We start from the raw sequence: 24,488 nt of genomic DNA, 5'->3' as shown, positions 1-24,488 counted from the left end.
CCATCAGTTGATACTCACCACTACTCAGTTACTACTCACATGTACTACCAGCATCAAAAATTTGCCTTCAAAAAAAAAGAAAAACAATGCACCAAGACACTACCTACAGCAAGGAAGCACAGTTTCAGCTGATACTCATCAATTCAGAAGTCTGATTCAAATCAGCATGTCTAAAGCCATCTGTTAGAACTATGGCTTATTAATGTTAATTATTTTGGCTACAACAGTAATTTTCAGTGTCTTGTTTGGAGATCTTCATGAGTTAATGTATTTACTCCACTTCATGTAGGTTCATGACAGGTAACTCAGAACAAACTTGTAGAAGCCTATTGCCAGTAACCGGAGAAGCACTGAACAGAAATCTGTACATCTACTTTCAGATTTTTATTGGTTGGAAAAAATAGAAGAGGAATTAAAGCCATAAATAACATCAGCTGTGATGAAAGGGAGAAGGGATGGGCAAGATATAAAGATGATGAATCTGTTTGAAACAAGACAAGCAATTGCATGCTGTGAAAAATATATACAACACAAAGGTCTATTGTTTTAGGCAGGGTAATTATAATATGAAGACCGTAATCATCAGTGGTTTTAGCAGTTAAAGAAATTTTAGTCAAAAGGGGGCTACTTAAAGTTACTCACATCAAGCATTTGGAGGATTGGGCTCATGCTGATACAAAGATCAATCAAGTGATGCACAGTTATTTGTAATTTTTTACTTTTATTTCAAGGCAAGCTTAAACTGACAAGAAGAGAAATAGTGCCATCTGCTGACAGAAGTAGTAGTCACTTGCAAGAAAAGCAAGCGTAAGATACCAAGACCGTTGAAAGTCTTTTAAAAACAGTTCAAAATTCTAAGGAAAATAAGTACAGCTCAAGATTGTATGCACATTTCTTCTTTTATTATCAGGTTAAGATGAAGTCCTAATCAGAAAGTGAGGAAGGGATGCTCTTTAAGTGTTTTGGCAATAAACTCTGCCCCTCCAACCTCCAGCCCACTGCACAATCCACCTTTCCCTTTCATGAGCTAGAATTCAACATCTTGCTAAGTGTTACTTCCTACATCTAACATCATGCTTATTTACAAAATATTGATTTATTGACCTATTTTTCTAGGCCATACTGTATTTTGTATTAGCAGAAAACTTAAGAGCCATGTATAAATTCAGAGTAAAACCAGTTCTGTACATTCAGAAAAGTCAAGCAACAATGGGATTGTGCTGTTTTTTATTGTGTTTTCAATGGAGAAATACATCATCTGTTTACAAAATAGCTCTTGAAAAATACAAGGAGTACAGATACTATAAAACAAAGCAAACTCCAGTCATGAGACACTACGTACATCATGCGAAAGCAACAGTCTGATCTCCAGGTTATGAAAACTAGAATTAAAAAGTCACTATACAGAAAGGTTCCAAGTTTCCAGCTTGGCAAAACTTGGGTGCAGTTACATGAAACGTTTAATAAAATGAAAGAGACTTTCTGATGTGTAAACAAAATGACAAGACTAAATTTGTGCCTGGCAATTTCGATCTAAACTCCATAGCTACACAAAATACACAGACACCTTGTACACTTCAACTGTTAATATAACCTTCTTTTTGGGGTGGACGACAGCAGGCTGCACAGGGCAAGGAAAAGAGAAGTATTGTATACTAGACATCTTAGACAAATGGCAAAAAAAACCCTTCAGTTACTGCACAGCCTAAGTAAAAGATAAGCTACACTCTGACTTTGGAGAATTAATTTAGAAGGATAAGGGGAAGAGTGTAAGTAATTTAATTTTAACATGAAAGATGCACGTGTAAATAGGATGAGCACAATGAGAAGGGAGTTCATAAAACATGCTAATCAAAGTATGGGAAATATGATTTGACATCCCACGTATTTCAGACTAAGTAATAGTAACATGAAGTTTGTTATCTACATCTGGTATTACTGCTGATATCCCTCATGTTCCTCAAATACTGTTGTTCTTTGCCATGAGAGATTCAGTTCATTCAAAAGAAAAAGTAGTTACTTATCTTTTTGATAGGACTACAGAACAAAAAATAGGAGTAAGAGAGCTTACTAGATGTCAAGTGCTTACTAGAAATATGATTTTTAAAAATTCAATGTTGTTCAATATGTAAAACTATTTTCGATGAGCCATCTAAAAATAAAAAGGTTAAAATCCTCTGGGAAAAAACTTTTTGCTTTTATTTAAAATTTGAACCTTTTTAACGCATACAGAACTTTTATGGAGTGTACAAAAATCATCTTATATTTAGTGATTCGAAGGCCATCAAGACAGGTGTTATATTTCACAGGCACACATTTACTTAAACACTTTAGTGATGGGACAAACTTCTGAATTTGTGCCTACAGGCCACAAAGTATTGTGATTATGTAAGGGAGGGAAAAAACAATATTAGGGTCTGGCTTGTTTTTGTTTTTTATAACTATTGTCCTATATGGTGCATACAAGCTGCAATAAAAACCCCAACGCTAAATGCAAAAGCTTTTCCCGAGAAATACAATAAAGGGTTCAAAAAGGAAATAAGGAGTTTGATTAGCTCAAAGGAAATTTTATTTGCTGTTTGACTGATGATCTGTATGCACCTTAAAACAATCCTATAAATAAAAGTAGACCACATCTTAATCATGTCCCACCAATACTGAAAACTTCCCAATTACTTCCTCGACATGTGTCTTATTACCTCAAGATTGGACATTCCTCTTTAAAGGCTTACTGCTGCTTGATGGCAGTTGAACTAGTTATACTATACACTTTGTTTTAACGTACAGTATATCACAGAATGTCACCCAATTTGCAGATTACTACTACTGAAGAGATTCTTCAATAAAACAAAAGTGTATCAGCTGAAGATCTAAAATTAGTCATACTCCAATAAAAAAAGTACATAAAAGTGCATTCAAGGGATTCTTATGCCAGTTTTATCTCAATTTTGAAACAATGCATCAAACAAATTCAATCAGAATGTCAAATATGGCTACAAATAGTGTTCATGTTTTTAAAGGCAGTAATCCTTTGAAATATTTAATGCAACTGTTGCTAACACATTAATAGTACTCCTGGCTTCACATACTAACCTGGACTTCCAATCAAGTGGTGATTTTAGCCCAGAAAGGGAAGTGCACAAAATATACCTAAATCCATTTCCGATCATGTTCTAGTCTTGCACCCTCTGTTCTCCTTTTTTTCTAGCATTAGAAGACAACAGGTTGAGTTGGCAGATATTGTTTATGGACCCCTGAGGTTGTTTTTACCGGTTCAATCTCAATTTTATTGAATTCTTGATAACAGGAATAGGATTTGCAGGGAGAGCAGGGATATCTGAAAGGTCTGTACTGGGTGTTTTCTGAAATGAAAAGAAAAGAAGTTTGGTTGTATTTTAACTTTGTAAATATACAAAGGAAAATATTGTAGAAATTGGCACTAACTTTCAAAACAAAATAAATCTTTAAAAGAGTAATTCAGAATGCACCAAAATAAAACAATTATAAACTATAAATACAGAAGCAGGATATTTCCTTTGCCAACACAGCCATTTAAAAAAAAATTCTTTCATAGTGTACATTTCCTTTTTCCACAACTGCAAGAAATTGGGAAGGGCTGCAGATAAAGTTGAGCCTACTAAAAACCTTTATTATAATAAAAACGTAACATCCACATAATAAGAGTACTTAACCAATGACATGTACATCAGATAGCATGTTTAAGATTTAAAGACTGCTTTTAATTATTTAGTGTTAAGCCGCACCCCTTTACAGATGAATGATGAAAAGCTGTTCCCTACACAAAACGCATCTTTTTTAAAATGTGCCTGTTTAAAAATTCTTAATGGTCAGACTTCTAACTTTTCATAATGATTTAGATTAACAAAGAAAAGGTATGATGAACTCTAAAACTGCTTTATGACAGGGATAAGAATTTCACTGAAAAAATAATCTGAACATTTTTGTCTCACTTAAAAAGAATTAAATCCTGTTTGACAACTAAAGGAAAACACAGAAAAGGAATACAATATTTAATACAATTCATTAATTTCTCATAGGATTAGGAAGCCTCTATTTTCATGTTTTTTTTTTTGTTTTGTTTTTAAGTTAAGTATTTATCCTCCACTCCTGCATATTGACATCACAATAATCCAGTTATCATGCATTACTTCCCATGGTTTATCAGAAAGTGTTTTACATTACAGATGTTCAAATTCAGTATTAAGTAAATTTTACACATCGGAAAAATTGCATTAAAATGACCGCTCTTAATTGTTTCATTAAGGAATTAGCTGAGTACACACTGATATGACAGCAAAGCACAATGCAACAAATTCAGAGCAAAATAGCTTTGATATCCCACCTTCCCCACCCACCCCACTGCACCCTGGAGCCCACTGTCTGGTTCATGCTGACCTACATTGTTTTCATCTCCTGCAACATGAGCAGTGCTCTAAAAGCCAATGAAAATACTGGAAAGGTGACAGAAGAGGCCCGTTGTACTTTTGTAGTTTCCAGATTACTTTTGCTACAGTAATAACTGCTCAATTCATAAAAGCTGCAAAACTTTATATAATAATTATCCCTCAACAATATGCAAAATGAATGCACGACAAGATCTTTAAAGAAATTAATCTCCCTGAAGTACTTTTAAGCGCCCACATCACATCCACAGTTTCTGTTAAACTATTTTGGTAGCTTTATCCAGTACTGCTCATGTAGTTTAAAAAGCCTAACAACAAATACAATTAGTACTATTGCAATACATCTCCATTTTCAATCAATACGTTTACTACACATCATTTAATGAGTAAAGTATGCTGCACATAATGCTTTGTGACAGTGAACTTTTAATCAGTAGGACAATAACAGAAGTTTAAAAATGCCACTAAATACATGTTCTCTAGAAGTGATTACAATATTAGGGATGTAAGTTTAAGAGAATGCCACAGAATGCTCCTTACACTCCTAACACCTACAGTGAATCAACACAGCTAGGTCATCAGGTTAGAACATCTCTCTCCCCCTTCATACCAAGTATCAGGATCTGAGGTTAACATCTCAGACAATTCTCAGCCTCTACCAGGGTATCTGAGCAGCAGCTATTTAAAGCATTTGTTTCCTTACTAGAAAGGATTATTCTGTGATGTGCAAAGCACAAAGGAATAAACTGAGCCCCTTACTTTGAAGGCACAATTCAGAAGAGCGAATCCAGCTTCGGTCAGTTTGTATGGCAAGCCATACATGTTTAGCTACAATGCACATTCAATAAGATCAATGACCATCTAAAACACAAAAATTGTGACAGTAACAACAAGCAACTTTCCATACAATTGGTTTATATTAAAAAATTATACGTTCTTTGTTTTTAACATCTGGACTCATTTTAACTTCTATATTTTCAGCACAGATTAGCAAGAGAAACAGATGCATAGGTTTTAAAACCAGTACCTGAGGAGCTTGTAAAGTTGTCTGAAGAGTTTCTGTTTGGGAATTAACATTCACTTCTGTCTCGAGTTGCTCCTAAAAAAAAAAAAAGCATCACAGTTACACCATTTGTACTTCTAAAGCTACATACACTGAACTTACTTAATCAGAATGCCTTAAGTTGTATATACACAACATAAGTAAAAAAGGCAAGTATCAGTGCTTGCTACACTGATACCCACACTTCTATTATAATACAGAAATCACCACACTAAAGAATGTTTTCTCATTCAGAATGCTCACTAGGAACTCAGTATCAACACAAGATACATCACTTCTCATTTGTAGCTTGTTTAACCACCTATGCCTTTTATGCAGAATCTTACAGGAAGACATTACATGTCATTCAACTCATTCAAGTTGTAGTATCAAAGACAACCATGTGAAACATTACTGTATTTCTTGCAAATTCAACTGCTTTTCCATTCCTTTGAATTAAGTAAACTCCTTCAGTGCTTTGGAACTAAGCTTAAGTCACTGAACTATGTTCATAAACAGCTGAAGATCAGGACAAACCACCTCTTGTTTCAAGAGCTGAACATCAACTTCATCACTCTAATTTTGGAGCAGCAACACCCCACACATACTGAGCAGTACAGACCAAATAGGTGCCCAATTATCTTAAGTTCCTACACAGAACATCATCTTCCTGTTCCTTTCTATTTTTCAACTAGAAGGATTACGGACACTACAAATCTGGGGGGGGGGTGGGGGGGGGGGGGGGGTGGGATTTGCAAATACGTACTGTGATTTAGATTCACACGGCTTGCATTTGTTCCTGTGCAAATTGACAAGGAGTATAAGGCTAAACTGACTGTTCTGCCAAAATAGTTTTCCTGCTACTTTAGTCGGTTGGATCAGCTTTCTGGATAACCAGCTGAATGTCAGACAGTTTTTCAGGTAAAACAGTAGGTCTGAATGGCTAGAACAGGACAGTGGGGCACTCTCCTTTTAATGAAAACAACCTGTTAAAATTGTACCACAGAATCAACCACACATGTGGTTTTTCTCCATTAAATGCATTTTCATGTTAATTAAGAAGTTCGTTTGTCCACATCCTACCATACATGTTCAAGGACATAAGATTTAGAGGAGACTACAATAAAAGCTAACAGGATTACCTATATCTTTTATAGTGATCTGTATCCAGAGAATCTATTTTGGACATTAGGATTAAATTCTTATATGCATTTCTGCCTTAACCTCTCTTGAGTTCAAAGAGATTTCAAGGTGGCTACATAAGATTTCTCACTGAAGTGCAGGGAAACTGAACCAAAGCAGTTAAGCATTACAAAATGTTTTAATTTTGTGGCATATTTTCCACAGTATTCCAAAAGTAACAAGACATGCCCAATAAAAACAGTATAAGCTTCTACAGAATCACAGAATCATTCAGTTTGGAAAAGACCTCTAAGATCATCTGGTCCAACCTTGAACCCAGCACTCAAGTCCACCACTAAACCATGCTACTAAGTTCTACTTCTACACATTTCTTAAAGTTCTCCAGGGATGGTGAGACTCAACGACTTCCATGGGCAGCCTCTTCCAATGCCTCACAACTCTTTCAGTAAAGAGATTTCTCCTAATATGCAACCTTAAACCTCCCCGGCACAACTTGAGGCTATTTTCCTTTGTCTTCCCCTTGGTGGTGCTTGGGAGAAGAGCCCAATCATAAGGTCTCCCCTGAGCCTCCTTTTCTCCAGGCTAAACAACCCCAGCTCCCTCAGCCATTCCTCATAAGACTTGTTCTCTAGACCCTTTACCAGCTTCATTGCCCTTCTTTGGACACTCTCCAGCACCTCGATGTCCTTCCTGTAGTGAGGGGCCCAAAACTGAACACAGTACTTGAGGTGAGGCCTCACCAGAGCTGAGTCCAGAGGGACAATCACTTCCTCAGTCCTTCTGGCCACACTATTCCTGATAGAAGCAGGATGCTCTTGGTCTTCTTGCCCACCTGAACACACTGGCTCATATTCAGCCAGCTATCGACCAACACCCCCAGGCCTTTTCTGATGGGCAGCTTTCCAGCCACTCTTCCCCCAGCCTGTAGCATTGCATGAGGTTGTTGTGCCCCAAGTGCAGCACCCAGCACTAGGCCTTGATGAACCTCATATGGCTGGCCTCAGCTCATCAGTCCAACCTGTCCAGATCCCTCTGTAGAGCCTCCTACCCTTGAGCAGATCAACACTCCTGCCCAACCTGGTGTCTAAACTTACAAGGAGTGCACTCAATCCCCTTGCCCAGATCATTGATAAAGATATTGAAGAGAACTGGCCATTACTGAACCCTGGGGGACACTGCTAGTGACCGGCCTCCAACTGAATTTAACTCCATTCAAGACACTTTGGTCCCGGCCACCCAGCCAGTTTTTAACTCAACGAAGAGTACACCCATCCAGGCCTTGAGCAGCCAGTTTCTCCAGGAGAATAGTGTGGGAAAGGGTGTCAAAAGCCCTACTGAAGTCTAGGTAGACAACATCCACAGCCTTCCCCTCATCCACTGAGTACGTCACCTTGTCATACATTGCCTTGTCATAGAAGGAGACCAGGTTGTGAAGCACGACCTGCCTTAGATAAGCTCATGCTGACTGGGCCTGATCACCTGGTTGTCCTGTAAGTGCTGAATAAGGCTAAGGACATACCATTACCCTTTTCACTTACCAGTAAGCAAAAATATTGTCTACTAAATTACAATATACTGGAGGGGCATGGTTGGTTCTCTGAAAGTCCCCAAAGGCTTTGATATAACTGCATTAAATAATTTATATATTGGAAAAGACTTTACATACTACCATTTAATTTTTTTTTCCCCAAAAACTAAGAGGTGAACAGGTTAGCACCTGGCTTCAGGATTCTCAGCCCAAAGTGCAAAAATCTCAACGGAATGCATAGGACATGTTCTTTAACTGAGTAACATACATAGAATTTGGACTGCAGGCGAAGCAAGACATATAGACATTTCTGACCTAAAAAAATGAAATGAAACTTTTTTTTTTTTTTTTTGCTGTGCTACGGTGTGAATGACCAAAGAAATCCTTATCTTTTGTAACCATGGATTTGGGCTCAGGTTAGCCTGATGGCAAGTAACATACTGCAATTCATTAACATACACTTTGAAAAATAACATAATTTTGATGTCTTTAGTGGAGAGTCTATACTACATCTACAAACACTATCAGTCATTCCTGATAAATAGGGGAAAAGCCCAGTAATTTTCACAAGGAGTACAAATTAATATAGACAGTTATATGGTCTGGCCATACATACCTTAGTTTCCATTTTTTCATGCTCATTCACATCTATACAGCTAGAATCTTCAATTACTTCATCCTGCTGAAATGCAAGCAAACACAAAAACTATTAAAAAACATAAAAACATAAGTAAAAAAATCATCAAGAAAATAAGAGGTCAAAGGGTTTTCAGACAGAATTAATTATAAGAATTAACATGTTATACTCAAAAAAATTGCTTTTAAGATAAGAATTTAGCATATATTTGTGCTAATGCAGTAAATGTGGCACATTAAGAGTATCAGCATAATAAAAACAACACTAACACCTAAGCAAGCTGAATACATAAAGAAGCTACGCAATCTGATAGGACATGCACAGACTATTTAACAAAATATTTGAAACCTGAAATATGAAAATCAGCACTCTGCAGCAGAAATGAATATTCAAAGTTTTGGACACTGCTGTGTTATAAACTTAAAATCTCAAATACCTCTTCAATTTTTATTTTCTTGGGAGACTCTTCTTTATGAGGAGAAGATGTCCTTTTCACTGCTGTGACAGGGCTAGGTGTTTTTGTTGCAACATTTCCTGAAGTTCTGGGTGATGGATTTATTGGATGTGCTGAGGAAACAACTCTGGAGATGGTAGGCTTTGGTGGTGGAGAAATGGCTGGTTGTGTGGCAGTTTGAGGAATGCTTTCACTTGAAGTACCTATGGGTAAATAATTTTAAAAGCTTCAGCAAAATTATGTTTGACAAACATTTCAGTTCAATCACTGATGTTTCGGGTTGCTATTCAAAACCACTGTTATCAAATAGGCTTCAAGGAAGCGGTACAATTAATAGTAAAAGCATCTCATTTAGAACAGCACAGTTTAATTTCAATTTCATTCCAAAAGAGAATTCACGTACCAGACACAGGATAGCCATGTCAGTGACACTCTGCTAGGTCTAATTACCCCTGCTAAACAGCAGAGCATATAGTAGCCCAGATGGAGCTTTGTGCTAATATAGCTATATTATTCTTGGTACCCAAAGAAGTTTTATTATTTCTGTACTTAATGCACCGAGAGTGCCTTAAATCAAATCCAAGAGGAATCTGATGCCCCCCCCCTTTTTTTTTTTTTTACACAAACCTTAAGTTTATCATTGCTCAGGCTCAGAGCATGTAATTATGGATATGAAGTCATCAGGGAGCACAAGAAACATCTGACATTCTCTAGACCCTTTTGAAAAATGCTCCATATGACAAAGCTATACCCCATCAATTGAGGCCTACCTGAAACCAGTTAAGTGCACATAGGATGTTTTTCTCAGCCCCAGAATGAGAAAAAAAAGTTACACTGCAATTTTTTTTTCCCCGCTAACCACCATCATGTGATTGCTTCTCATTAATCAAAATGCAAGAACAAACTTTTGCTTCCAAATCCAAAAAGAGTCATGCCACTTAAACTACATTTAGTGCTCATGAACTCATTTACTCATATTGATGCACCTGGGACAGGATAAAAAACTGAAAAGAACAAGACATCCTACATGTCTGAAGTAGGAGAGATTTCATCTTGGAAAGTCTAACTGGTCCGTCCCCTTCTGTATCTATTTCTGACTTGTGCCATGTATACAGCTAAACTTTCAGCAAGTCAGCTACTTTGTTAGGTAAACGTTTTCACCAGATGCCTTTGTAAAAATAAATGCAAAAATTGCTCTTGCAGATTTAGGTAAGGGGTATTTTTTTTTCTCATTAGACTGACCGACCTGTACACATCTTCTGTATTAGGTCAATGGAAAACTTTATTGTTAGTGTGAATGGCAAACAGATCTGTAAGAATAAACAAGTATTGGTACATAAAGTCTTCCACCATGATTTTCTGAGTCTTAAAAATCTTAGTTATAAAATATCTGTATATCAAGGAAAACACGTAAGAGCATATTACAAAAAAAAAATCAACAGAAACAACATACTATGCCATTTGCCTTACCCCCTGAGCTTTCACTGGAATTTGTTTGTGGCACAGTGACTTCAGAAGCCTGTATGTTGGTCACAGATGCTGCCGTTACAGCTGGCGCAGGACTGCTTCTGCTAAAAGAGAGAAAAACAAAAACACTGAACATGAGTAAAGCAGGCCTATGGTGACATCCACTTTTCACAATGTGTGTGGCCAGTAACAATAGCTGACAAAATTTTATGCACATTACAGAGCACAACACAAAACTATGTCATAGTATGAAGACAGAAACGAGCGTTGTCAACCTAGCATCAAACTTTAGCAACAGAAACTATTTCAGATATTTAATCGGAATCACTTCCAAGACAACTTTTTAATCGAGTAAGAAGTTGCATTAAAAACGAAAAAGGCTAAAATTAAGGCAATGTCTGACCAGATGAGGTACAGGGGGAAATATTACAATTATTTTCCCCAAAAGATGGAACAAGAACAACGTAGATGTAGAAGGACTGGAATAGAAAGCCTGTTTTTAATCTACACACTCAGTTATGACTATAATATAGACATCCTGAGCAAAGCCCCAGGATTACACATGATAAAGTAATTTTTATTTCTTTTTCATGAAATAGGGTAGCAGTATGTGTTTAAAAACCAACACGGGGCAAGTTTTACTTCGAATACGATATCTTATATTGTGCTTGGAAATTATATAGACTTGCTCTAATAGCATGGTCAATGGCATCAAGTATTGAAAATTATTTACCAAAAAAGACCACTAAAAGAGCACTTGCGAAAAGGAGCAAGTCCACTGAAGTATTTTACCCTTCAAAATATCCAGTAATACACACTTAATACTGCACAACCGTAGGAAATCAATGTTATTAACTTCTGCGTATCAAGTAGACAAACTTGAGAATTTTCAAAGTCAGAATCCCGTTTAGTTGTGCAAATCTAAGTTTAAATAGAAAAAGACTTAAAACACAAAATTTTGGTTTAAAAAACATTAGAACGCACATTTTGAAAAATACAAGGGTAAATTTTGTTCCTAAGCTTGATTTGCATTAATACCATCAGTAATAGAAGTAGCACTACTCATTTTCCAGACAGAAAGCCTGTACTTCACTACTGTTTGACATTTTGATCAAAAACTCAAGTAGATCTTCCTCATTATCACACCTCAATTTCGTGCCCACTACTTCTCACCGCCTTGTTACTAAACTGCCCCCAAGTTTTTATTTCACCTTTTCTACACTCATTTACCCAACCTTGTAACTACTCCCCAACTGAAGTCTAATGCCATGCTCCCCATGCCACAAATTATGTCCTAATCCAGTGTTCAAACTGGAAAGACAGATGCATGAAAGCTCCAGTTTGGAATATTTACACCTTGACATACAGCAGTATCTCATGTATGCAGTATTTGCTATGCTTTTAATACAATTCAGGAAAAAAAAAAACAGAGTCAAGACTGAAAGCTTTCATTACCCCTGAGAACTTCCAGAACTGTTCAATGGACTCGTCTTCATAGCACTAGTAGGTGAAGGCACAGACGTGCTGTTATCACTATCCATAGACAAGTCTAGGCTGCTGTCATTCAGAGCTGTCAATCTGACCCCTTCTGTTGAATGCTGCCATCCACAAGACAAAAGAAAATTACGTTAGTCTAAATGCTTAAAAAATCAACTGAGATTCAAATGACACAATATTTCAGTAACGCAAACTTACTATCCATTAATTCTGTGAAGAAAAAATAAACGAGAGGTGATTTAACAGGGATGAACTTACACCATGAACTAAGCATCTGTGTGCACTGAACATAGTTATGCAAGTACATTTTTAGAAGAAACCTGAAAAAAGGAGCATTAAAAAATGCAAGATTCAAATGGACAGCTTTCAAATCCTTTTGTATGTAAATAACCCTCCATCACATCACTATAAGTATTTACATTTTCCATGTTCACAATTCAGGTAAAGATTCTACCTAACCAATGATGTTCAAAAACAGAAGATAAACTGTTACTATATTTAGTGACTGTAATTTTGGCTTTATTTCAAGTTTCTTTTTCTTCTGGGCTTATAGATGCTGCTTTCACTAACTTCAAAATTGATAGTGATGTACCCCACAAATTAGACTTTTGAAAGAACACAATGAATACAAAGAATTTAGAGACTGATTTAAACTTCAGATAGTTGAAGGATCAGTGCTGAACATCAGTGGAGGACAAAAACCCTCTCATGATGTACTACTTAAAGAGATGCATTACATAATGTTTTGTAATCTGAAATGGACTGAAACAAAGTACAAATTTGTTTGTAACCCATTTCCTATTCTTTAAAACAAAGTGTTTTATATTAAACAGCTATAATAATAAAGCATGTTATTCAGATATACCTAAAGCAGATTGTTTTGTGAAGAGCAAAACTATTACATAAACGTGCATTATTCTAGATTAAGCTGATATAAAGAAGCAGAGACTTGAAAATAAATTGTTAAATTCCATATTCTACCCCCTTTCTCCACTGAAAGGGAAAAACATACCCAACACAACTTAATTCAAAAATTAACTACATCTTTCTCTTGTATAGCCACAGAGGTAATCTGCAGGTTGGGGCAGAAAACCCTTGCTAGGCAATAGGCAATTTTCTGATGTCAAAACTGTCTTTTACATCTTTTACTCTTAATTTAAAAAACATACAGTATCAAAAATTGCCAAATTGCAGGTTGAAGAACACCTTCCTTCAAATCCTTGAAATATTCAACAGCAGTTACACCAACAGACTTATAAAAAAAACCAGCATCAAGTTCAACATTCTACTCTGCTTCTATTTGATGACTTGCAATTTTTCATTTACGAGACTTCCAGAAACATCTGAGTAATAACAATGTAGAGGAAAAAGCTTGAGAGAGCAGGAATTGCTTGATAGGAATTGCTTGATTGATAATTATATTGGTATTGTTACAGATGCCTCCTCTAGTTGACGTGCATGTGAAAATGGCAAGAGAGCTTTAAAGCCTTATAATTACCTACTTTAAATCTGTTTAGTTTAGGAATGCCAACAAAAGATGGTAATATTTCAGCCAGCAATCTTAAGTGAATAAACAGTCAAAGATACTATCCATAGTGTTGACATTCTGGGAAATCTAGTCTAATGTTTAGTGCATCCAGTAATACTGCTAAGAATCAACAAGATCACATTGCTTAAAAAACTAAGCTTTCAAAACATCACTTAAGTTCTTTGATGAGTAAATCTAAAAGGCTGGGAATCATTTCCCAATGGTTTTTTTCTTCACTGTTCTCATATTAGTCAAGTTTACCTTTTTCTTTTTCTGAAGCACGTGATTAGGTAGCAGTTGATGAAGTTGCTTACGTTTCACATGCCTTGCAGCAATCTTCATATCCATCTCAAACATCTTGCTGTTTATTGCTTGCCTATAAACTGCAGAATTAGAATAACATCAATATGTATTGAAGCATTTTGCAAAGTCCACTTATTCGCCCAGGAAGAAACAGTTTGTGTTACAGAATATTTGTCACCCTCAGGAACAGGTATACTGTTTCCTTGTTCTGGAGCAAAAAAGTGAACTGTCTACTATGTCAGCACTGACAGCACAAATATAACATGACTTGCTTTAAAAAAAAAACGACAAACGTGGTTCTCTAAACTGTATTTTTAACTAGTTTTAACAGTGACAGATCATAAGACAATTCCTCATTTCATCTCAACTGGACTACAGATAGAAAATAAGACATCCTCATAGAAACCTACTTTTCTTCTGTATATGGATCTTAAAGATATCCTGATTATGTTAAATCAGATGCAACGCAAAATCTGATTTATGTCTGCTCTTGAAAACATTTTTCCTTTCTTCCCAACTAAGGGAAGAAAATTAAAATACAAAGTTGTCACAATCCAGACTACTCTGAATTTATACCCAGTAGAAGTTATGTCAGTGGACAGGATATAAAAACCTCACATTAAACAGCTTGTAAAGAGGACTACGGAATATTATTCAGTGGATATTCTTCATTTTCCATCAACTGCTGGAAAAGTTAACAGGAAATGACTGGGTTGTCATTAGGAAAATGCTTTAAAAAGTGCTTTTCAGGACTATGTCCAGATAATGTAAATCATGAGTACAGCACATGCTCAACTACATGTTTCCTCACTTCCAGTCTCACCAAATCTCAGAAATCCAGATGATAGCTTGCATTTATGTAGTACTTGAACCTACTCTTTTAACTTTGTAAACATGTAATACTTGGATCTTAACTGCAGTTTGTTTAAAGAGGTAAATCTGTCTAAGGTAGCGTTACGCTCTGCAGAGTCACACTCTTTAGTTGTCAACAATTCACTCCTTACAAGTGCCTTACAAATTTCTTACATACATTTTAAGTGATTTTCATGAATTAAAAAGTTAACATCAAAAATTCATCCAAATATTTCTTGCACTGAGTGTTAGACGCAAAACTAAAACCTATGGAACCACCTAGCTAGTATGAAATATCATGGAATAAAAGCCATTTTATTCTAGAGTCTACTAGATAACCAGTTTTAACCCACTGTTAAATTCAGTTTCACCAAATATGAAAACACTTAAACTATACATATTGTCAAAATGAGATTAGGTTCAGTTGATTCCATATATCAAATTGTCTGCTTAACAAAGATCACAGTATAATTTACCATTTTAGTGAGATCTGAAAGATTTTTGTTCACTTTAATCAATTTTTCTACGTCTAGATACAATTCTACTACTGAAAGACTAGATTATGATACAAAAACAAGTAACAGCATTAAACAAGCTTAATAACCAAACATCTAGAATGTAGAACTCACCTGTGTCTGTAAAAGACTGAATGTCGTAAGTAAGATCAACGCTTAAATTTTCAGAATTTTCGGTTTTCTTGAACACCAACCCAATCACCCACATTGTACGGTATTCTTCCCTGCAAAATTTTATATTAAACACTCAGTTCTGACAGAATAACTGAATAATCTAGCAGTTATTTGCTTCAACAGCTAGTTTTATATTTTTGCTCCACTAGCACTGGGAAACTAGACATAAAAAGGCAAAAAACAGAAATTAACTTGATGACCTTGCCTTTTCATTTGCAATGCAGAAAAGTAACAAATAAGACACACCTATTTCCCAAACTTAATGAATTAAAATTATCAGTAAATGATTTCATTTAATTGTGCTTCTGCAGATTGATTCTCTCATTTACAGGAGTTACAACTAGTCATTGTAACTGTACAGGAAAAGCAGCTTTTCAGTACCTTATCATGAAGTCAAAATACTTATGTATTTCCCAACTAAACAACTTCAATATTGCTACCTAAACTTCTCTTCAGCTTTCAAGTTTCTCAGCTGTAACTGACTGCAAAGTGCAGTTTTCAGGTAAGAAGCACTTCACTTTGACAGCTCACCTTCACAGAGTATACATAGAAAATGAACAGCTAAAGACATTTTGTTTTAGTTACATGTATTTTCCCTGTAAGTCAATTTCAGAACTATCCCGCTTTCCGAACAATTAATGAACAAATTTAGAAAGGCAGGTGAAGAAATATAATTATTGATATTGGGAAAATAACCTTTTCTAAAAGGCTTGTACATACCAAGCCCTCTGAAATAAGAGCTACTAAGTCTGATTGTGCATACAGCTGTAACTGTATTTACCCATTAAAATGGTGCTTAAGATTTACTATCTGCTTTTACAGATTTTCACTTGGAACAAATTTAACTTATGTTTTTATTTATTTATTTATTTAAGGTGACAGCATACTGTCATTTCAAGCATTTGATCTCTGGGAAAAAAACTGTAGATGGTAAAGAAGGCTTTTCAGATATTCCCTACTTCCCCACTCTCACACTTCACATAAAAAAAATACAAGTCCTTATAAGATAATTACAACACTAGATAGAAAATAGAGTCTTAAAAAGGAGTGTTCTGCTGCTCCCTCCTCTCCCACTCATAACAATGATCACAGGTTTTGGGGCTAAAGGGGAAACAAGTGGAAAAACAAATACAATTCTAAGCAATTTGAAGTGCTTGGTATTCTCTCCACTGTTCCCAAATCTATAAGAACTCTAGCATCAGCAATTAGCAAGTTTAAACAATATGCATCTAAACTGCTAAATTTAATAACATCACATTTACTTATTCAAGACTCACTTCTACTGTGCCTGATGATCTACTCAATTCTCAGCACTGCCTTGTAATTAGAACTGTCATACCAACTGATACCAGATGCTCAAACAACAGCAGCTAAGTAGCGGTAGCTAACAAGGAGTTAGTATTATTAGCAATTATGCAATTAATACAGTTATCAGAAAAATAACATTCTTTTCTTAAAATTATTTTCTGGGTTAGAAACATTCTTATACAGAAGAAAGAACATCTGATTTTACAAAGAGTTCTTCAGAACATCTTACAGCTCTATGATGTTAGCTGCTCTCACTAAAAATTAAACCATTTAAGACTAAAAAAAAGTTTGTTTATTGATTAATGTATTGTCATTTTAGCAAAGCAAGTTCCTCACCGTTACATGAGAAAACAGTAGTTTTGCTTACTTGTCAGGATTCTCCTTGGGTGCTGGGAATGACTGTGGATTCACATGAGCCAGTGTAATGAATTCATTCTTCTCCAGGTTTCCAACTAGAATACGGATTTTTGATTCCACCAATCCCACCCTGCATAAATGTCATTTATTAGCAAGTTCTCATTAATATGAAATAGAAACTTTATATTAGGCAAAAATCCTCAGCATTTTTTACTGAAGTATTTGAGACTACAAATGAATTAGCACACATACATGACAGATTAATTCAAATCAATAAGCCAAGTAAGCATGTTATAAAAATAATGCAAAGCGGGCTTAAGAAGGCCCTGAAGCTCTATGGCCTGCTTTTACAAATGGAGTTAAATAGCGATGGATAACACATCAGTAACAGGCAGGCGGCAAGAAACTCCCATGTATTTCTCCAATATTCTTTTGGCTTTAGATGTTGAATTTAAGACATGAGGAAGTTTCCAATACCTGACAATGTTAAATCTTCTTTAATAAAAAAGAAGAGCAGAAATGAGAGGAGGTATTTTTGACTTGAGAAACCTTATTTCTAGAGATTGAAAATAGACCTAGTCACACTTAATTAAAATGCATAAAGCTTAAGAAAATAGGATTTGTAAAGTAAACCCGGCAGTGTTGTAAAGAAGCAAAATTCAGCCAATTTACTCCCTAGTTCTTCATCTTATTGTTTTTCAGAAACATACCGACTTCACTTAATTTTATAACAGTGAAGTTTCACATTTTCATTAAAAGATAGGCTAGAATTGAATCCAAGTATGACAGTTTGTTTGTTGTTGTTTTTTGTTGTTGCTTTAAAATAGCAAGCATTATACTCACCATTCTAGTCGCTGTTTTTCTGTCGGTGCGCTTGCTAGAAGTACAATATAATGCCTTTGGAGATAAAGACAATATGCTATTCTATTTATGCTTCTAAAACTAGACATTCAAGCTTTATTATTAAATTTCTCAATAAATTTATATTGCAAACTATGGATCGTTAGTTTAAGTACATACCCTATAATAAAAAGTAGAGAAAGGGGCTACGCTCCCAAGCACATGAATAACATTTCTCAAAACATTTCAGCTTTTAGGGACACTTGAAACTACACTTTAATACCAGTAACCTTAAAAAAAGGCTAGCAACATAGAACCAGTTGAAAAACAGTACAGAAGCTTCAATACCTAATGAGAACAAGGATATAACCTACTACTGTTGAATCTTTTCTAGTAAAAAGAATTGTTCACAATTATTTGTACATAAATCTGTTGTCTTACAATATTTCTGAATAGTTAGATGAGTGGTTAGCATATATTCGTCAAAGACAGAAGTAAAATTATGACTGTGGTTTACAAGTTTAATATCCTCATTTCAGAGCTGTCTAAAGATACTTATCTGCAACTTCACAAACTTTCCTCTAATGATAATTGTTAAGCTCCCAATTATATTCCAGAATAACCAGTGTATACCCTCTGTAAATTTCATAGAAACAGTATATAAAACAAGAATGGTATTTTAAATCAGTGAAACCAAGGGATGGTAGAAGGAGAGATGACTACTGTGAACTTCAATACAAATCTTTCAAATCGAGCTCATAATTGTGGGGCAGGTAGAAAACCTTCATGTCTACTATCAGTTTTTTTCCAAAGTTTAGGATGTTAAAGTTGACTTCCCAGCTAAATCACCAACTTGCCTTTACTCACTACACTGATATGGTCTATTAGGTTACTTTCTGAGCAGGATTTAAAGATCAGTAGTAACATAAATGATTATACCCTAGCACTTTTACCTCATATAAAGTAAAGCAAAGTCAGCGTTGGTGAAAAAATATGGTGCAAAGAGTCCTCTGATGCTATAGGCCTTCAAACTGTAACAGTAGATCAAAATCAAAAGACCAAACTGGTAACAACTACACACTTCTGTATTTATACATATAGGCGGAATACGGTGGAAAAAGGGAGAAGAAACTGATAAATGCTAGTCCTTTAAATTCAGTCAGCAAATGTCAGTGAACTATGAGGATTCAAAAGGAGAGATCTGAAGAGACTTCTTCCTCTTTTAAATAGCATGGTTTGTCTATTTATTTTTGCATTTTGGCAGTATTTACCTCTTAGAATGAAGACGTTAAGGAGTTTTTCATTTTATTTTACTGCAAACATCCTCCTTTCAATTACTTGTTCAGATACCACAACTCAATTATTCATATTCCTAAAAACTCTGAATTATTGCTTTAAAAAATGTAAGAGAAACCCAACAGATTTTTCCCAAAATGTTAAATCTGAGAAAACACACATTCTGCCAACTCAACTGGAATTCAGCAATGTTGCAGAAACACTTTAAAAAGAAATAAGAATAGTGGCCTTTTCTCAAATTTTGTGCAAGTTACTCATTTCTATGAGTTTCTTTTTACGGAGCACTAGAAAAGCAACTATCATCCATGTAAGATTCCTGTATCATACCTACCTCACACAAACACACACACTTGCAGAATGCATTTAGTGGAAAAGACAACTGAAGCTTTTTGTTGTTTTTAACCACATATGAACTGAAACTGACAGATCTGCAAGTATTAGAAGGACCTAGTTTTTCCATGTAATTACCAAAAGCTGCTCTTAAAAACATACTACTACTAAAAAACTTCAGAAAACATTGCATGGATTTGGTGTCCAAGTCTCAACTAGCTGTTGAGCTCCTTAAAAAAAAAAAAACCTAAGCCCTAATTATGAGAGTAATTATTTGATATTTTTGCTCAGGTAATGCTGGCTGTAATATTTAATTGAAAAATAATAATATTTAATTCCCACCTCCAGCACAGCAAACACACATTTGTTAAACAGTGCTGACGGGGAATTAATCACTGGAAATCTGCTACTTCCACTTCCAGTAAGGCAACTTTAAAGCAGCTTGTACTTTTAATACATACTTCAAGGTCCATAAAGGTGCATAAACGTTTGCATTAAACAAGGGCTCACGGTCTCATTGGTAAATTTTACAAAGGCAAGATTAGTTATCAATTCTTCATTTCCAATTTTATCACAAAAAGTACATCTAACACAGAAGTATCCATCACAATAAAGAAAAAACAATTTTGAAGCTAAGCTTCCATCTCAATGGTGTTTAATATTATATCGATATACATAGCATTATTTTGAAGTATTCATTTTTAAAAGAAACTGGTGCTTCTTCCCTCCCACCATCTCCCTGTTAGCATTGTTTTCATGAAAAAAACAAATGTAGATATTATGTAATTGTCTTATAAAACACCTGGACCTACAAAAATACATATTTTAATTCATACTCTTTTCTGAAAAGCCTGAGGGCACATGATCTTGTTTATTCAAGTTTATCTGCATTAAGCTTCCCAGGATCTACACTTTCACTAAAGCACTGGATAATTTAAGTCCTATCAAGGCAAGTGTTCTAAGTACCTTTTTAAAAGGTATGTTTATATTTATCTATTTAGAAGGACATATCTTTTTAACAGAGAAACAATAGACTAGAGCTCATTAAATGAATGTCACTTCTCTCATCACCACACTGTCCTCTTGGTTTTAAGTTCTAATCGTTTCATTCTCCTGTAACTTTTCATTAGTAATATTTTATGTCTGAAATCATTCCTGTCGTTTCCCTGTAAAATGCAAGTATATGATGTCATTGTTCTACCACCAACTGCAAATTTAAAACCAGATAAAGGGGAGATAGCACATTACAACTTCCTAACTCCAAGTAATTGTTGACATTAAAAAAATGAGAAGATTTTCCTGTTTTCCTAATCTACAATAGACTCCTTCCATGCAGGTATGCTGTAGCCTCCAGATTTCCTTAGCCACACACATCCTTCAAGTTTGCTTATTTTAAGCAGGGCCAGTAAAGCAAAAGTATTTCCAGTCAACATAGATGTTTAGCAATTAACTGCCATTGAGACTACTAAATCTAAGCTTTAAGGAAATAAACGCTTTTAAAAGGTACGTCAAAGCAAGGATGAGGTCTTCTCTTATCCAGCAGAACACTACACACTGCTTTGAATTTCAGCAGGAACAAGTCAATGACATCTACAATTTAAATAGGAAGAGAGGTGAAGGGGGATAGAAAAAAACACAAAACATCTAGCTTTCAGATGGAGATTTGACCAATAAAGCCATATTTAATGCACATTGTCAACCGCATGTAACTATTTTTTAATTAGTCTATGCTTTAAATTAACTTACTATGATGTAACAGGAAATCTTGAGTAATTCAAATTAAAGCAGGCTCCTTAATACCATTCACAGTTTTAAAAAAGAAAAATGGGGGAAAAAGCAAAAATATTTTGTGCAAAACATACAAAACCTGAATAATCAATGAGGGCAAAAAAAACTTTTATTGCTCTGATAAAACGGCTGCAACAGCTTGCACACACAAGAAACTATACTAAAATGGAGATTACGTCAAATAACATTAAATGTTTCCTATTTTTTCCTAGTTTTGAAATTAAAAAATGTAGTAGGGACACATACTAGCAGTGTCTTGAGCAGAAACTGACTTGTCTGCAGCCCATTTTTAACTTCTAAAAATAACTTTGCAGTGCCCTTTTAAGTATTTTCAAACTTAACCTTCAGGGTACAACATAAAAGCCATCCAAATGTTTTAAAGCTTTTATCATGCAAAAAGTATAGAAACAAAACACAGACACATTATGAAGGTCATCAGTCTCTTTTAATGGGGGAACTGTATATTTCAATCTTTTTTAGATTAGTACATAACCAACCACCCAACACAGAAACAACTGTAAAATATATTTGATCTTGAGTCAAGAAAAATGGGTCTCCAATTTCAACTGAGGGCAAAGAAGATGTAGTCCATATTTTAATAATTCAAATTTATTATAAAAATACAACTTTCAGCAAGTCAATATACATTTAACAAGCTTCTGCCCCACAAGCATATTACTAGAAACCCTAAAAATGTGTTGTGAACTTCAGTATTCCCCTTATTGTAGAAACATTACAAAATTAGACAAGCTAGATGTGAAAGTGTATTAATATGAGCCAAAAGCCTTAAGCTTTAATGAAAAAGTCTAGTAGTAACTAGTACATCTGGCAGTTAGTCAACACAATTGCAAAAATCTTTTATTATCAGAGTGAACTGTTGTCTGTATTGACAGAAGAAAACACAGAGTTTCAAGTATGTATTAATTTTACATATTGACCTCCAGAATTAGTTCTTTTAGTATCTTGTTTCCTGGGAGCCAAGACCCTTTTTTAGAATACTTACTGAAAGCATTAAGTAACTCTTCTGCTAGTCAAACCAGCTGACATAACTTCGTTTTTATTGGTAGCATACCAACCCTATAGTTAACTAGTGAAATTCTAAGTATCTGGTCATGGACTAAGAGGCTTCTGAATTACACACTGAAGACAGAAAAGTTATTTGATTAAATTAGTCATTTTATAATAGAAAGAATAGTGCATTCACTCCTCCTCTATATAGTCTAACAAAACACTTTTTGGTAGTCATTCATATGTATATTTAAGATCCTGTGCTACAGAGCATCATTAGATATTGTAACTGATAAAAACTTAATATTCTGCCATGCCATAAAATACATACTTGTACTTCTGAAAGAAGTTTGGAGCTTCAAAAAGTTTGGACCACTCTGCCTTACTCAGCAAAATTTCATCTGTGATAGCAAGACCTAAATTATAAAAAAACATTTAAGTTTTTTTTAAAAATCACAGTTTTATACCCAGATAAAAACAGTTTATTAACTTAGCAAATATTATTATAGATCATTTTCCCCCTTCAAACTAATTTATCAATAAGCTTAATATTCTCATCGGATCTTAAGTGGTTATTTATACAAGTCTTTTTTTTTTTTTTAACTCTGTAAAATACATTCAGAAATGTAACATTAACTGATCAGACTGATGAGTACAGACATTTTTCCTTTGTAGTGTACACAGCTCAATCTAATCTTATGTGTCTCAGTCCAAAGAAGGTTGTGATTTTTTCCTTACAGTACTTGAATAAACTCTTGCGCAAGTGTTGTACAACAGTGGGGCAAAGAAACAATGAGAAGACGAGCCACTGCACTGTCTGCAAGAGCTACTGGGAGTCACCATCTGCATCAAGTCTACTCCTTGCTTTGACTACATTGTCTTTTATCTACTATAATTATCCAAGTAGATTACTAAAATAAACTAGGCAATTCTGAGCAAGTATATTGTCTTATATTAAGACTAGTAACTGCCATTAAGTGGGATTATTACATTTATCTTTTATGTGGCAGGACACAACCTAAAGCCACTAAAATAAACCTAAAAAACAAAAGACATTGGACCGTAATTATGAGTTTCAGAGCACAAGGCACTAATTAATTACCCTCAGTTTCTAAAAGTGAAAGATAGATCTGTAGAAGTCCCTCCACAGAATTTAGAACTTTAAGCCACGTAGGCATAACAGACTAAATTCTGCCTCTCTCAAAAAGAATTCTCATGTTAAGAGGTTATTTAATATCCTTCCTCCCCCACCCCCAAGCATACCCACAATGGAACTGTTTTAAATCTTTTTGAATACATTTATACAGAGAGCATAAGATAATACTTACCTTGTTTAAATTCCTCAACCATGACCATCCGTGTGGAAACGGACACATTGTAGGTAGAGTTCTGCTGTGGGTATGCTGGTGTAATTATAGGCATAAGATGGTACCTATCACTGGGGTTTACCTACATATAACAACAGCCAATCAGTTTTCTTCAAGCATACACATGAGTTAACAAATTTGGATTTCTCCCTTTGCTAAAATTGAGTCTTAAGTTCTAAGAGACCTTAATTTGTAGACCAAGCAAATTTACAAATAGTTCAGAGAAAGTTTAGAATACAAGGACAATGCTTTCACACAGGTGATGTGGGAGGACCATAAGCTGTCAGCACATCAAGTCAAGAAATACCAACTGAACAGAACCACTTCTCTCTCTTTAGTAGAAACTAGCTTGTGATCATGTCAAAACATGGAAACCATACTACCACACGAGCACCTTCAGAGGAATGACTCTCTTCAGACTTTGTGAAAAATATTCTATACTTTATTTCTTTAAGACTATGGAAAATAAAGAGCCAGCCTAAAAAGAGAGGCTCTAGGCATCCTGAGAGAAGCAACGCTTGCATTAATATATTTTATTAAACAGCACATGGGAAACAAAAAAAGGGGGGGACAACACACACACAAAATACATTTAAAATAGTGTTAGGGTAGTAATCTTGTAGATGGCAA

At 35.0% G+C, this 24,488-nt stretch overlaps 1 protein-coding gene across 4 annotated transcripts in view; it reads right to left on the bottom strand.

The window, feature by feature from the left end:
* Nucleotides 1-1,210: 1,210 nt before the first annotated feature.
* PAPOLA (poly(A) polymerase alpha) overlaps nt 1,211-24,488 on the bottom strand; it is a 43,306-nt gene continuing 20,028 nt past the window's right edge. For 2 of the 4 annotated variants that reach the window (XM_083839419.1, XM_083839422.1), the window contains exons 11-22: nt 23,820-23,940; nt 22,823-22,907; nt 18,073-18,126; nt 17,240-17,359; nt 15,505-15,614; nt 13,982-14,103; nt 12,151-12,293; nt 10,699-10,799; nt 9,211-9,431; nt 8,754-8,819; nt 5,452-5,523; nt 1,211-3,362 (exon numbers count right to left, since the gene is read on the bottom strand). In XM_083839419.1, coding sequence (XP_083695545.1) covers nt 3,267-3,362; nt 5,452-5,523; nt 8,754-8,819; nt 9,211-9,431; nt 10,699-10,799; nt 12,151-12,293; nt 13,982-14,103; nt 15,505-15,614; nt 17,240-17,359; nt 18,073-18,126; nt 22,823-22,907; nt 23,820-23,940 — 1,311 coding nt within the window. In that variant the 3' untranslated portion in view covers nt 1,211-3,266. The remainder of the gene's footprint in view (nt 3,363-5,451; nt 5,524-8,753; nt 8,820-9,210; nt 9,432-10,698; nt 10,800-12,150; nt 12,294-13,981; nt 14,104-15,504; nt 15,615-17,239; nt 17,360-18,072; nt 18,127-22,822; nt 22,908-23,819; nt 23,941-24,488) is intronic. The other 2 variants (XM_083839421.1, XM_083839420.1) reach the window with 2 other exon arrangements.

The sequence above is a fragment of the Anser anser genome (assembly GCF_964211835.1).
Source record: "Anser anser genome assembly, chromosome: 5".
NCBI classification, from domain to species: domain Eukaryota; kingdom Metazoa; phylum Chordata; class Aves; order Anseriformes; family Anatidae; genus Anser; species Anser anser.
This window is presented reverse-complemented; position numbering and strand designations above follow the sequence as displayed.